A 13,665-nucleotide genomic window follows, 5' to 3' on the forward strand; every position below is an offset into this window, starting at 1 on the left:
ACATCAATAGCTTAAAATAAATGTGCCTATTAAAAAGATCTCTTCAGATATTATCATGGGTTTAGTGCCCCACTAATGGGCAAAACAAAGGTTTCACAATGCAGTTTCTGTCAACAACCTACTTCATTATACATATGTAAACAGCTTGAAGACAGTTCTAGCGACACTGTGTCTGACATTTAGAAAACTTCTAGGATTAGTAAACCTAGACTCCCTTGCACACATAAAAGTGGTATTTACAACAACAACTTAGATTTAAAAAAATCCAACAAAACCAGCAGCAAAAGGAATCCACATGTCTTCAACTGAATGAATTTTAGGAAAATGCTAGGCTAGCAAGCCATCTAGTGACCATTTTAAGGCAGCAATTTTACTCAAAGCTTAATTCTACCAAAGGACAAGCTACACAATATTTCTAAATTATTTCTCAATGCATTCACATAAATGATGGCACAATAATAGGCATTACAGAACCACAGAATATGCTGAGTTGGAAGAGACCCACAAGGATCATCAAGCCCAACTCCTGGCCCTGCACAAGACCATCCCCAAGAATCACACCATGTGTCTGAAAACATCATCCAGACGCTTTCTTGAACTCTGGCAGGCCTGGTGCTGTGACCACTTCCCTGGGGAGCCTGTTCCAGTGCCCAACTGCCCTCTGGGTGAAGAACTTCTTTCTGATATCCAGCCTAAACCTCTCCTGACACAACTTCAGGCCACTCCGTCAGGTCCTGTCACTGGTCATCACAGAGATCAGTGCCTGTCCCTTCTCTTCCCCTCACAAGAAGTTGTGACTGCCTCAGTCTCCTCTTCTCCAGGCTGAACAGAACAAGTGACCTCAGCCACTCCTCATATGGCTTCTCCTCAAGGCCCTTCACCATCTTCATTGCCCTCCATTGGACACTCACTAACAGCTTAATATTTTTCCTATATTGCAGTGCCCAAAACTGCATACGATATTCAAGGTGAGGCCACATCAGTGCAGAGCAGAGCAGGACAATCCCCTCCCTCAACTGGCTGGTGATGCTTTGCCTGATGCCCCCCAGGACACGGTTAGCCCTCCTGGCTGCCAGGGCACTGCTGACTCATATTCAACTTGCCATCGACCAGGACCCCCAGGTCCCTTTCCACAGCACTGCTTTCCAGCATCTCACCCCCCAGTCTGTACGAACATCCAGAGTTGTCCCATCCCAGGTGCAGAATCCAGCACTTTCCCTTATTGAACTCCATATGGTTGGTGATTGCCCAGTGCTCCAATTTACAAACAGACCCTACCTATACTTTTAGCAGACTTCTTCCCAAATTTTTTCACTGTTATTGAAACAAAACAAACATCCCAAATTATTTTTAATGCTGCTGGCCTATGGTCTTTTGCCTTACTAATCACAATAGATTACCAAACAAGAACACAGACACGGCTCGTTCAAACTACAGGAAATCTACAGAAATTATATTCTCGAGATGTCATGGCATTAATATGGTCTAAGAACAAGACATGCCTGTTTAGCCTTGCCTTGATTTCATTGTCTCTCACTGAACTAAGTAACCACTAAGATATCTTGCCATTCATGACACTGTTGTCTTCAAAGAAAGGGGAAAAAAAGTGCTAAAATGTGCCTTAAGAAAAGCTGACTGGGCTAGGAGCCAGCATTCAGCACTGTGTACCAATACAAGACTTTAGGGATCACTGTCTTGGCACATGTAACATTGGTTTTTACAACTATGAAACACACTGAATTGTTCTCCAGAGCTGGAGACGCAGGGCCCCCCACAGTCAGGAATTGCCACCTCCCATAGTTAGGACTCCTACACGGCTCAAAACATTCATATGAGCAGTAGGATAAAAATCTAGAATTCTCCTGCGGTTTTCTGCCCTCTCTATTTCCTGAGTAATCTTGAGCAAGCAGTCATCTATGAAGAGTTTTCTTGAAAATTTCAATACAAGAGACTAAATTTCTCCAGAGTTGTACTGGCACAGTGATGAGGTCTTTTGATGAGTGTTGGCTACATGATGAGGTCTTTTGATTGTATCAAGTTCAATACCTGGTGGAGCTTTACTCAAGCTACTGCCTATACCCTAGTTTTCCAGAATATCTATCTCACAAAAAAAACCCAAAAAGCATGAATAATTGTCTGTAAGAGTATCTCAATTAAAATAGTTATCTGAAATTTCATCTGACTACCCACTGACTATAGACAAAAATGTAAGGAGACATATTTCTTCTACATGAGGATTAGCAAATTCTGGGTGTATTGTTTCAAGAGGATAAAGCCATCTCATGGTTGCCTTCACTTTTAGGCTTGGGTTCAGGGTTTTTTGTCTGTTTTGTTTTCTGTGGTAGGTTTGTTCAGAGTGGGGTTGAGTAATGAGCTGAATCCACTGATCAGACAACAGGAGATGGCCCAGAGACTTCAAAAGGAATGGTGTAGACTGCAGGTATGAACAAGGAAGGAGACCTACCTTTTCAGAAGCTATGAAACATAAACTCAACTCAGCCATGTCAAGAAGATCAGCTTCCTGAACTGTTCATTACACAAGTGCAGGACCACTTTTACTAGTGCAAGAACAACAGTGGAAACAAGGGAAAGCAGACAAAAGCACAGCATCCTCTATTTAAGTCAGCTCAAATTACTGTGTAAGTGCATCCCTGCCTCTTCATACCTACAGTATACATGAATTTCTACACTACAGAGACAAAGTAAAAAATTTCAGACTCTTTAAAATTGGTTGCTAGCATTTGTAAATCAGCATTCATTGTTGGTTCCGTAACAACTGAGACAGCCTTCTCTCCCTTCCATTTATTAGTTATGACAACTAATTTTCCACTTGTCCAAATCTTTTTTCACTTACATATCAATGTTGTTGCAATGTTTACATTTAAAAAATAAACAAGTAATAGCATAAGTTTAAAAGCTGGAATTGAAAGATATATAAGCCTTCAACTCTCAAATACTGCCTTTGCTTGCCCCAGCAGGTACATTCAGATTGAAGGCACAAATACTTCAAAAAAAGTTACTAAGATATGTCTCCATTTCTGCTCACCCTCTCTTGAAGAAGTTCCACAACTTGCTGTATACAATCATTCACATCACAGGAATCAGTTTTCAGCACAAGCTCTGGGGCTTCCGGTTTTTCATACTCTGAGTCAATCCCAGTAAAACCTAGAGAACATAAAAAAAAAATCTTAGGTGACTTCTTCCAGAAGATGAGTCCATTTTAACACTGTTCACAGACAGGTTTTCAGATATAAACCAACACAACAGCCCAAGAGCACAGAGTTTTAGCTTCCTTAATATAGGATTTCCTAGGGAAATCAACAAGTTTTTTCTTTATCAGACTACCTGTTAATCCTACTATCTGACTGCATCAAACTTCGGCATTCTGCAGCACACACAAAGCATATTTTTGTTGGTGAAGCTATTTGATTTATACTGCAAATAGAAAAGGAGCACTGGCAGAAAAACTGTACGTCAACCCAGAGTTAGTCATCCATCCACTCTCCTTCATCATTAGCTGTTATTGTGGCTCTTTAAAAAAAAGATAATAAAGAATATTATGAACTTCCAGTATATATGTAAATTTACACTCATACCACCAAGCAGAACTCAGAAGTAAGGAATTCCAACACCTATTACATTAGTTTAGCTAATATACTCAAGATAGCTGCTAACATAAGATTGATGAGTGTGTTTATTATAGTTATAACAACTGTCACAGATTGTACAAGCTACCAGTGACACTTGTTCTGGCTAGCAATCTGCTTTGAAATAGTGGAGATTCTGACCACCCATCCATAAACAAGGAGGAAAAATCAAGGCCAAGAGAAAAGACTGTAAGCACTACAAGTCATATCTGCAGAAGGAATATCAGCTGGGCTACAGCAATCGAGCATCTGCATCCTCCACAAGTGCAAATAAAACCATTAAAATTCGAGTTTTTCACTTCAGGTTTAAATACCCTCAAACTTAGTAGCTTAATTCCCCATCTAATAAAAACATCAATTGCTGCAGTACCCCAAGTAATAAAGAAAGGCTGGTATCTTCCAAAAAACCATATACTATAGAAGGATCTGATTACTGGAGGAGTGGGAATAGGAGGCAAAGAAAGTGTCCCATTACCATTGCCAGAGAAAAAGAAGATAACAGTTGCTGACATTCCTTGGGAACCGGCAAGTTCATTGAACTTTCATCCTTCGAATATCAGAGAGGTCATAAGATACAGCCACTGCTAGATGCACTCATAGCTTACTCAGGCACTGTATACTTCACTAACACTTCTACAGTTAACACAGTTCCATTATGAGGCTTGTAAAATTAACAAAATATTAAGGACTTTATACAGCACAAATAAGGATTCTGTACAGAGTTGTATCTCTGTATCATGCAAGCTCAAGCCATCTTTGCTTTGATTCTGAACAAACCTTAGTTCAGCCTTATTTATTTCTGGCCTTCACATGATATTCTGGAGTACTAGCAGCCACTACTTCTGAAGAATCAAGCAACCGGTCATTTAGAATGTTTTAGATTTCCTGAAGTTTATATCACTTTAGATTAACAGTATCATCATTACAGCATCTGCAAATTCCACCCCGAAAGCGATCACTTTAAAAATAGTTTTGCTACTAAATAAGGGTTAAAAGAGCTATCATCAATCTCTGCAAACTAAATGTAACACAGAGCAAAGAAGCACTTGAAATAATACTTGCAATGAATGATTGCATAGCTAAGCTTCTTTTTATTGCAGGTTATACTTAAGTCTTGACCCGAGGCTGGGGATATGAAATCATTTTCATGGGCACTGGAATAAAACATTAATTTCAAAGTAAAAGTTTGCCTCTTCAGAAGAGTTCTTAACAGTCTTTACAGGGAGACAGCGATCATGCTTTACTTCTTAGAAGAAACTAGCAATTCTTTATAGACTTCAGAGAGAATCAGGCTCTTTTTTAACCAGTCAATGGACACACAGAGGAGACAGATTAATTCTCAGTCATAAGAGGTTACAACAGAAACTATCATTTGCTCAAGGTTTTTCAATGTGAGGCCAGATACTTTTGCCCTTTTACTGTCCTACATATTTAAATAGTCAGTTCCATGAGTTAGAAATCGATCCCAATTTTATTCTCAGTGCTGTCCAAAGTCCATGTTGTTTTTAAGAGTGGTACAGTCACAGACTTGAGCACATCCACCTACGTGGAGTCAAATTACACCAATGTTTCACTTATGTAGAAAGGACATGACTACATTTAGATTCACCTTTAATTTCTCCAGCCCTGGCCTTCTTATAGAGTCCTTTAACATCTCTCTGCTCACAGACGTGCAATGGAGCATCTACAAATACTTCAAAAAAAGGTAAACTTGCCCCTTCATGAATTTGTCTGGCATTATTACGATCCTGAAAGAAAACAGAAGAAAAATCCGAAAAGGTTGCATCCACATACTGTCCTTCTGCTTCTGAAGTTCATTTTAAAGAAGCAGACAGCAAAATGTAAACAAGCTTTCGAAGTTTGAAAAAAGAAACATGATTTGATCAACTCTGCAAGCTGCATCAGTGTGGCTACAGTACATCACATGGTAAAAGCTGACATGAAGATATATTTTACATTAACTTGATTTATTAAAAAAACCAAAACCAAAAGCAGGCATAGAGTGTAGGATTTTCTATACACACACACACACACACACACACATATATATATATATATATATTAGGAGTTACCTACTCCACCTAGCTGAGTACAGTCAAGAGGAGGTGTTACCTGCTGCTCCTGACATAACCATCCTCCTCTCCAGAGCCCCAGTTTTCTCTACATTCTTTAATCTGACAAGACTTGTGTAGTCAAACTATTATATTATTTCTATGGCTTGCCAAGCATTGAAACAACTGGTGAGTTGCACTTGGAGATAAAAAAAAAAAGCTTTCAAAAATCCACTAAAACCATCTGTTACTAAAAACAGTTATTTTCCTCATATTGAAAGACTTCTGTTTTACTGGAGGATCTTGAGTTCCCCGAATTATTATGGGAAGAATTGTTTGTACCACTATAACTAAAGAAATAACATACATTATTTTCATTAATAACACGTGTTACAAACATGTAAGCTGTGTCATTCTTCAAGATACTTGGGTGTTCACACATCCTTTTTGTCTTTCCCATCTATGTTCTCATATACCGATGAAAACGGTCTTCACAAAACAATGTGAACATGGATTTAGGTTGATTTTCAATACTGTATAATGTCATGTTGTATACACAATATGAGAAAAAGTAAAAAGAACTACAGGCAATTTAAACATTTTTCCCTTAAGCCACTTGGTAAAAATAAAGTTCGCATTATTCATTCACTAAAGGAAAAAATGCTTTTAAAAACAAACTGAGTCTTCAGGTTAGATGTAGTCTTCATATTTATAAAGTACTGGATCAAACAGGATACTGTCATTTTAAGAGTCTTACTTGGAGCATCGTTTGGCCTTGTTCCTAATATTAGAGTAATAATTCTGCCTTAACAGACTGAAGGACAGTTCTAGTTATACAACTAATGTAAACTTTTTTCACATTTAATGTTTCTTATCTGAATAATCTCCATAAAGAACAACTGTCACCAAAAAAACCCAGCAAGTATTTGATTCTGGCTAAGTTCAGAGAGGGATTTCTGTAAATAAAATTCTGAGTGACATTTTGTGCTTTGTATTTTTCCTACTCTTCATCTAGATGTTTTTCACATTGTTTTTCACATTTACCTGAGTATAAGGAGAGATGAAACTAGTAATGCACACCAAACCAGCATCTGCAAACAATTTAGCAACTTCAGCAATACGACGGACATTTTCTTCTCTATCTTCTGGTGTGAAACCCAGATTCTTATTAAGGCCTTGGCGAATATTGTCACCATCCAATGTGTAGCATGGAATACCATGGCATACTAAATACTCCTCCAGTGCCATGCTCACTGTAGTCTTCCCAGCACCAGACAGACCTAAAATATTCAACAACAACATAAATATATGTTATAAGCACAGAAACAAGTTAAGGCAAGTTGTAGTACACATACTGCTGCTAGTATGAAAATCTCAAAGTGACAGGCAGCAGCAGCAATGCCTTTTGGATATGCTTACCTGGAATATAAGCCAATGCTTTTACACAGACAGTTGGTATAGGCAGAGTAAGGCACAACATTAAGTGCGTAATTTGAAGTAGGTCAAAGAGTCTGGCCTTGAGAGCTGCTGCTGCTTATAGAAGTTATGCACTTTCCACAGTGCTGCTGGCAATTGTTACTACCTGAGCACACTAAATTCAGAAACCAAACACAGTTAAGGTGTTATGTTTACATGACAAAAGATCTCATATTGAAGTGAATTTAGTCATCAAAAGAAATGGAATCAGGCCAAAACCACACTTTGTTCTTGCTCCCTGCAGAATAACAGCACTGAATTAGACACCACTGACAAAACCAAACTCAATTCAAAACTCTCACACAGCAGTCATGATCCACTAACTGGCATGTGTTAGCAACAAACAAAGAAAATTATAATATTAAACTCCGGTGCAATTCAGAATCTTTGGCAACAAATCTTTAAATATTTGAGAAGTCTTGCTGGCCCTAAAATGTCCACTGTTTGAAGTTGGAAATTTATTTAAATAATTTTTCAGATTTCAGTTTAGCTGGAGCACATGCTTTGCTTCAGCTTATACCAAGAAGTCAATTCCTAAATGGAGCACAAACTCAGATCTTCATAAGACATTTATCCTTTGAGCAGGAAAAAAAGAAAAAAGGTAATGGTAGTATAAAAAAAAGTAGCACTAGTGGGTGAAGAAAAATGTTTTTATCTTTATTAGTGGTGATAAAGATTTATTCTAACTTTCAATTAAAGAAGAAAAAAATAATCACACAAACTAGCAGTTTGGTATTACTTCCATGCTAACAAGCATGTTCTAAGAAAACACAACTAAACTAAAAGAAAATGAGTCATTGCATTGTTTCCTCTGGTGCCCCATTACTACCAATAGCCAACTCAGTTTGCTAGTCTTCCCTCCTCCCCATCTTTTTTTTTTCTTTTCTTTTTTTCCCTTTCATGTGTGTGTGGAGGTTGTGGTAAGTTCACTGATGATTTAGCAAGATGAATCAGCTCAAGGTTTGCTTGAGCAAGCACTACCGCTTGTGCAAGACAAGAGAAGAAACACAAGGCAGAAAACAGAACAATCTTCTTTTGGCAGTAATTAAGTACAACCCCATCACAGAAAATAGATATGATAGTTCAAAATAAGATTACAACAACTTAGTCATTTACTCCTCACTGGTGCAGTCTTTGACTTGCCATTTTTGTCTCCACATCTAGCTTGCTATTCACTCAAATGCTCTAGCTTTTCACACACCATTTGGTCTTTAACATGCAATGAATTGCAAAAGTTAAGGTTATATTTAACGAATTTTAAAAACAGTCTTCGAGCTGACAAGTCTTTAAAATAACTTACACTCTCAAAATTGCATATTATTTTGCAAATGAAAATAGTGTTTTTCCATATTTTTGACACGTTACTCAGGAGTTTGTTTTACTAGGACCCTCTGACTCAACATTCATTAGAACTGAGCTCTCACATAAAGGCTGGCTTAAAAATGAAAATCAATCTCTGAAAGAACTTTCCATACACTCCCACCCCATGAGTGCTGACGAGGTGAGAGAATCTTGGAGTTTACCAACATTTCATCTGTTATTCCAACACATCACAGTGTTTTGAAGAATCATGTTTGCACAGTTCTAGAATGGTTAATATTACTTACCATGCCTACAGTCCTTTTCACTCCCCAACATTACTGCTCAAACACTCTCAATAACCCAGCTTCCCACACACACTTAATACCTTACCACCACCCTTCTTCCTGAAGAAAAGGAAATTGAGCACTAAGATTACACTTGTTTTAAAAGAACGTTGACTGGAAAATGTTGCCATGTAGATAACTGAGAAAACATTTTTATCATGACTCTTTTCAAAGTGATATTAATGAATTACCAGGAGAAACAGAAAGGCAGCCTACCAGGTCATTTGAGCATTGAGAGACAGTCTGGAACTATGTGACAGAAACAGGGAGAGAAAGGGCTCCATTCTTTTACCAAAGAAATACGTGACAGAAAGCTACTGTCTCAAATCTGTTTGGAATGACTCTCAGCAATTTGTTATCAACTACTGCTTTACATTTCACTAATGCTAGTGGAAACAAATTTTACTTAATGTAGTAAGTTTCTCTAATACTCTGTCAAGATCTTTTGTGTCACAATACAACAGTGCTTTAAATGGTTTACACCAATCACATTACACATTTTGTTAGATTTATTTTTTATTTTCAGTTTTAACTAGAAGTGACTTTAAAGGAAATATATTAAAGCTTCCAAGAACTTTGAGAGGCAGAACAAAAAAATTCCCTCACAGTTATGAAATAAAACTGTCTTCCAGAATTATTTACCCCCTCTTTTTACAATCAAAACAATTCAGAGAAAAAACCCCACAGAGCTGATTTCAAAAATAGCTCCCAGTATGCATTGCCTCAACATGCAATTACTTTCCAAAGGCACAGGTTTGTACCAAAAAGTTATTTCAACCCCAGGAGACAAGAACATTCCAAAGAGAAGAGGCCTTTAAAGAATCGATTCAGAAATACAGACTCTTACCAAAAACAAATTAGGTTTCATTTGTTAATAATGGACAGTACAAAGAGCCAGAACTGGTTAAAACAAAGGAAAAAAAAAAGAAAATAAATGAAACACCCATACACAGAAAATAAAACCACCAAGCCCCTCCATACATTCCCAAATTCAACCAGAATTAAGTAGCAGACAGTATCAAGAAAAACAACCCTCCCAGTGCACTGAACAAAATACATTCTCAAGTTATTATCTGTCCCAGAGCAATTTCCTGCTAGTCTACCTAAAAATAGTAATAAAATTGCATCAAGGTCTTAGATTTCACAAACATTCAACTCTGCATGCAAAAAGGAGCTACAGCTAAGTAGCTTTTCAGAAGAGTAACTAAAACAAAAGGATCCTCAGTAATCCATGACTGTACCTGTTAACCAGACTGTGCATCCACGAAAACCACTTCTTGTTCCTACCACTTGGCCTCTTTTATTCCTGCTGACATGATGAGCTTGGTAGGTAACATTGGTTGCCCTTTGCATTCCCTATAAAAGAAGAAGTTTGTTAGGTCTTTAACTTCTAAAGGGTGAGTTGGCAAACCATATTGAAACTTAGTCATGGGCACAAATAAAGACTTGGAGGCAGGAAAATGGAATTAAAAACAATACCAATTCCATCAGCTGCTGAACTGGTCAAAGGAGACACATGAAATTAGAAGTGTCACCCATAGCAAACCACATCCCTTGTGCTCCTTCTGTGAAGCTTGGGATTGACAGGTCAATCAACTACTACTTTCGAATACAACTTGTTTAAGAAAAATCAACCATAAAAAGACAGATGAACTGCTAGAGCTGCTAGACTTGACTTCTACTCAAGTAATTCCAAGGATCTGCTTGATATAGCACCATGGGATAAAGCCCTGGATGGAAGAGGGGCCCAAGAAAACTGGTTGATATTCAAGGATCACCTCTTCCAAGCTCTGAGGTGATGCATCCCAAAAAGAGGAAGTCAGGCAAAAAAAGCCAGGAGACCTGCATGGATGAATATGGAACTCCTGGGAGGGTGGAAACAGGGACAGGTAGCCTGGGAGAAATAGAGAGAAAATGTCTGAGCAGCCAAAGATCAGGTTAGGAAAGCTAAAGTCCTGACAGAATTAAATCTGGCCAGGGATGTCAAAGGCAACAAGAAAAGCTTCTATATGGGTACTTTGGTGATAAAAAGAAGACTGGGGAAAATGTGGGCCCTCTCTGGAAGGAAAAGGGAGACTTGTTACCTGAGACATAGAGAAGGTTGAGGTACTCAGTGACTTTTTTGCCTTGGTCTTCACTGACAAGTGCTCCAGCCACGCTGCCCAAGTCACAGAAGGCAAAGGCAGGGACGGGGAGAATGAAGAACTGTTGCTTGCTGTAGGAGAAGACCAGGTTTGAGACCCTCTCAGGAACCTGAAGGTGCACAAGTCCATGGGACCTGATGAAATACATCTGTTGCTCCTGAGTGAACTAGTGAAGGAAGTGGCTAAGCCACGATCCATCATATTTGAGAAGTCACAGCAGTCTGGTCATGTTTGAAAAGGAGGAACATAACCTCATTTTTAAAAAGGGAAATAAGGAAGACCTGAGGAACTACAAACCCATCAACCTCACTCCTCTGCCCATCAAGATCAAGGAGCAGAAGCTCCTGGAAACTGTGCTAAGACACAAAAAAATAAGGAGGTGATTTGTTACAGCCAACATGGCTTCACTAAGGGCAAATCATGCCTGACAAATTCAGTGGCTTTACAGTGTTGGTGGATAATGAAAGAGTAACTGATACCATCTACTTGGACTTGTGCAAAGCACACGACACTGTCCCACATGACATCCTTGTCTCTAAACTGGAGAGACACATATTTGATGGAGGGAACACTTGGTGTATAAGGAATTAGCTGTATGGTCACACTCTTAATAGCTGTGGTCAACAGCTCGATGTCCAAGTGGAGAGCAGTGACAAGTGCTGTTCCTCAGGGGTCAGTATTGGGACTGGCACTGTTTAACAACTTTGTCGGTGTCAGGGACAGTAGGATTGAGTGCTCCCTCAGCAAGACTGGCAACAAGATCAAGCTGTGTGGTGCAGTTGACATGCTGGAGGGAAGGGATGCCATCCAGAGGGACCTTGTCAGGCTTGAGAGGTTGCCTGTGTGAACCTCATGAAGTTCAACAAGGCCAAGTGCAAGGTCCTGCACCTGGGTCAAGGCAATCCCAAGCACAAATACAGAGAAGAGAATGGATTGAAAGCAGCTCTGGGCAGAAGGACTTGGGGATGACAAGCAGCTAGACATGATCCAGCAGTGTGCTCTTGCAGCCCAGAAAGGCAACTGAACCCTGGGCTGCATCAAAAAATTCGTGAGCAGCAGATCAAGGGAGGTGGTTCTTCCCTTCTATTCTGCTCTTCTGAGACCCAATCTCCGATGCTGCAACCAGCTCTGCAGCCACCAACAAAAGAAGCACACAGACCTGTTGGAGTGAGTCCAGAGGAGGGAACAAAGAGGCTCAGAGGACTGGAGCACCTCTCCTGTGAGGACAAATTGAGAGAGTTGGAGTTGTTCAGCCTGGAGAAGAGAAGGCTCCAGGGAGACTTTACAGCAGCCTTCCAGAACCTAAAGGGGGCCTACAAGAGACTTGGAGAGTGACTTTTTACAAGAGCATCTAGGGACAGGACAAGGGGGAATGGCTTTAAACTGACAGAAGGTAGTTAAGATTAGATATTGGGAAGAAATTTTTACTGTGAGGGTGGTGAGGCACTGGAAAAGGTTTCCCAGAGAGGCTGTGGATGCCCCATCCCTGGAATTGTTCAAGGCCAGGTTGGATGGGGCTTTGAGCAACCTGGTCTAGTAAGAGGTGTCCCTGCCCATAGCAGGGGGACTGGGACTAGATGATCTTCAAGGTCCCTTTCCAACCAAACCACTCTGAGTCTGTGTTTTTATGAATTTAAGTCTAAGATCAAATGGATTCTCCCTTTTTCTGAGCTAAAGGTTTCTGTCATAAAACAGCCAAACATTGGCTTATTTTTAACTCTCGAGACATTTTCATTGCAAACTGTGCATGTCTCTTCAAAGTTTGAGTTCAGCAGACACTTCCAAACTACTTTGCCTTTATGTATGGTATCTTCAGTCTCCAGAAGAGAGAATTTATCATAGATTCTAAATATTTAAAGAAAGTACTATTTCTAAGGAACTTATTAAAGAATTTACTTTAAAAGATGGGCTTTTTGTAACATAATTTTAATTAAAACAAAGCTGGTTACAGAGTTTCTTAAAATCATTAATCATAATGACCTGCTCTACAAATATCTTCAGTAAGATGACACCACTGTCAAACACATTTCACAATCCAAAGTCAGGGAGCCCTCAGGAAGATTAGCCTTGGCATTCCCTTAGGCTTTAAAGGTATCTAACTATATGAACTTTGTTTGTAAAAGATCAAGACCTTAGACAGCCAGAGCATGAACAATCAAACAAAAGGGGGTGAGTGTGTGTTTGAGGTGTGAGAGGGATTAGAGGATATGTAATGCTGCTTTGACTTCTCGTGCTTACAGACATATTGCAAGATATTTGCACTATCTTCTCCTCCATCATTGTATCAGTGCCAGTTGAAAATGAAAACACACAGTATATTTAATATAAAAGAAATAAGGGAGTATATTTCTCTATGAAGAACTAATAGAGAGCTGTTCATAGGTTTAGAGGGAGACACCACAAAATAGAGCTAAGAGAAAAATGGTATCTACTTGTGGCTTCAAGGACTGCTGCTACATCATTCTTCTATTCAAAAGTTTATAACTTCATTGGAAGTCAGGAATTTATGTGATTGTAAGTCCCCAATTTTATACACAACTATAACAATAGTTAATACAAACAGAAACTCAACATAGGAACCAATGTTCAAGATTTAAATACAATAACTCTATAATTCAGTTGTGATAGTCCAGCACCCATAAGAAACCATGACCTGCAAACAGGTTATAACCACAAAAAATTAAGTTATATTTGCTGATCA

At 39.0% G+C, this 13,665-nt stretch overlaps 1 protein-coding gene across 1 annotated transcript in view; it reads right to left on the bottom strand.

The window, feature by feature from the left end:
• PAPSS1 (3'-phosphoadenosine 5'-phosphosulfate synthase 1) overlaps positions 1–13,665 on the bottom strand; it is a 39,725-nt gene that overhangs the window by 20,662 nt on the left and 5,398 nt on the right. The window contains exons 2-5 of the mRNA XM_064652062.1: positions 10,062–10,176; positions 6,743–6,978; positions 5,257–5,395; positions 3,047–3,165 (exon numbers count right to left, since the gene is read on the bottom strand). Coding sequence (XP_064508132.1) covers positions 3,047–3,165; positions 5,257–5,395; positions 6,743–6,978; positions 10,062–10,176 — 609 coding nt within the window. The remainder of the gene's footprint in view (positions 1–3,046; positions 3,166–5,256; positions 5,396–6,742; positions 6,979–10,061; positions 10,177–13,665) is intronic.

Source organism: Pseudopipra pipra, chromosome 4 (assembly GCF_036250125.1).
Source record: "Pseudopipra pipra isolate bDixPip1 chromosome 4, bDixPip1.hap1, whole genome shotgun sequence".
Lineage (NCBI taxonomy): Eukaryota > Metazoa > Chordata > Aves > Passeriformes > Pipridae > Pseudopipra > Pseudopipra pipra.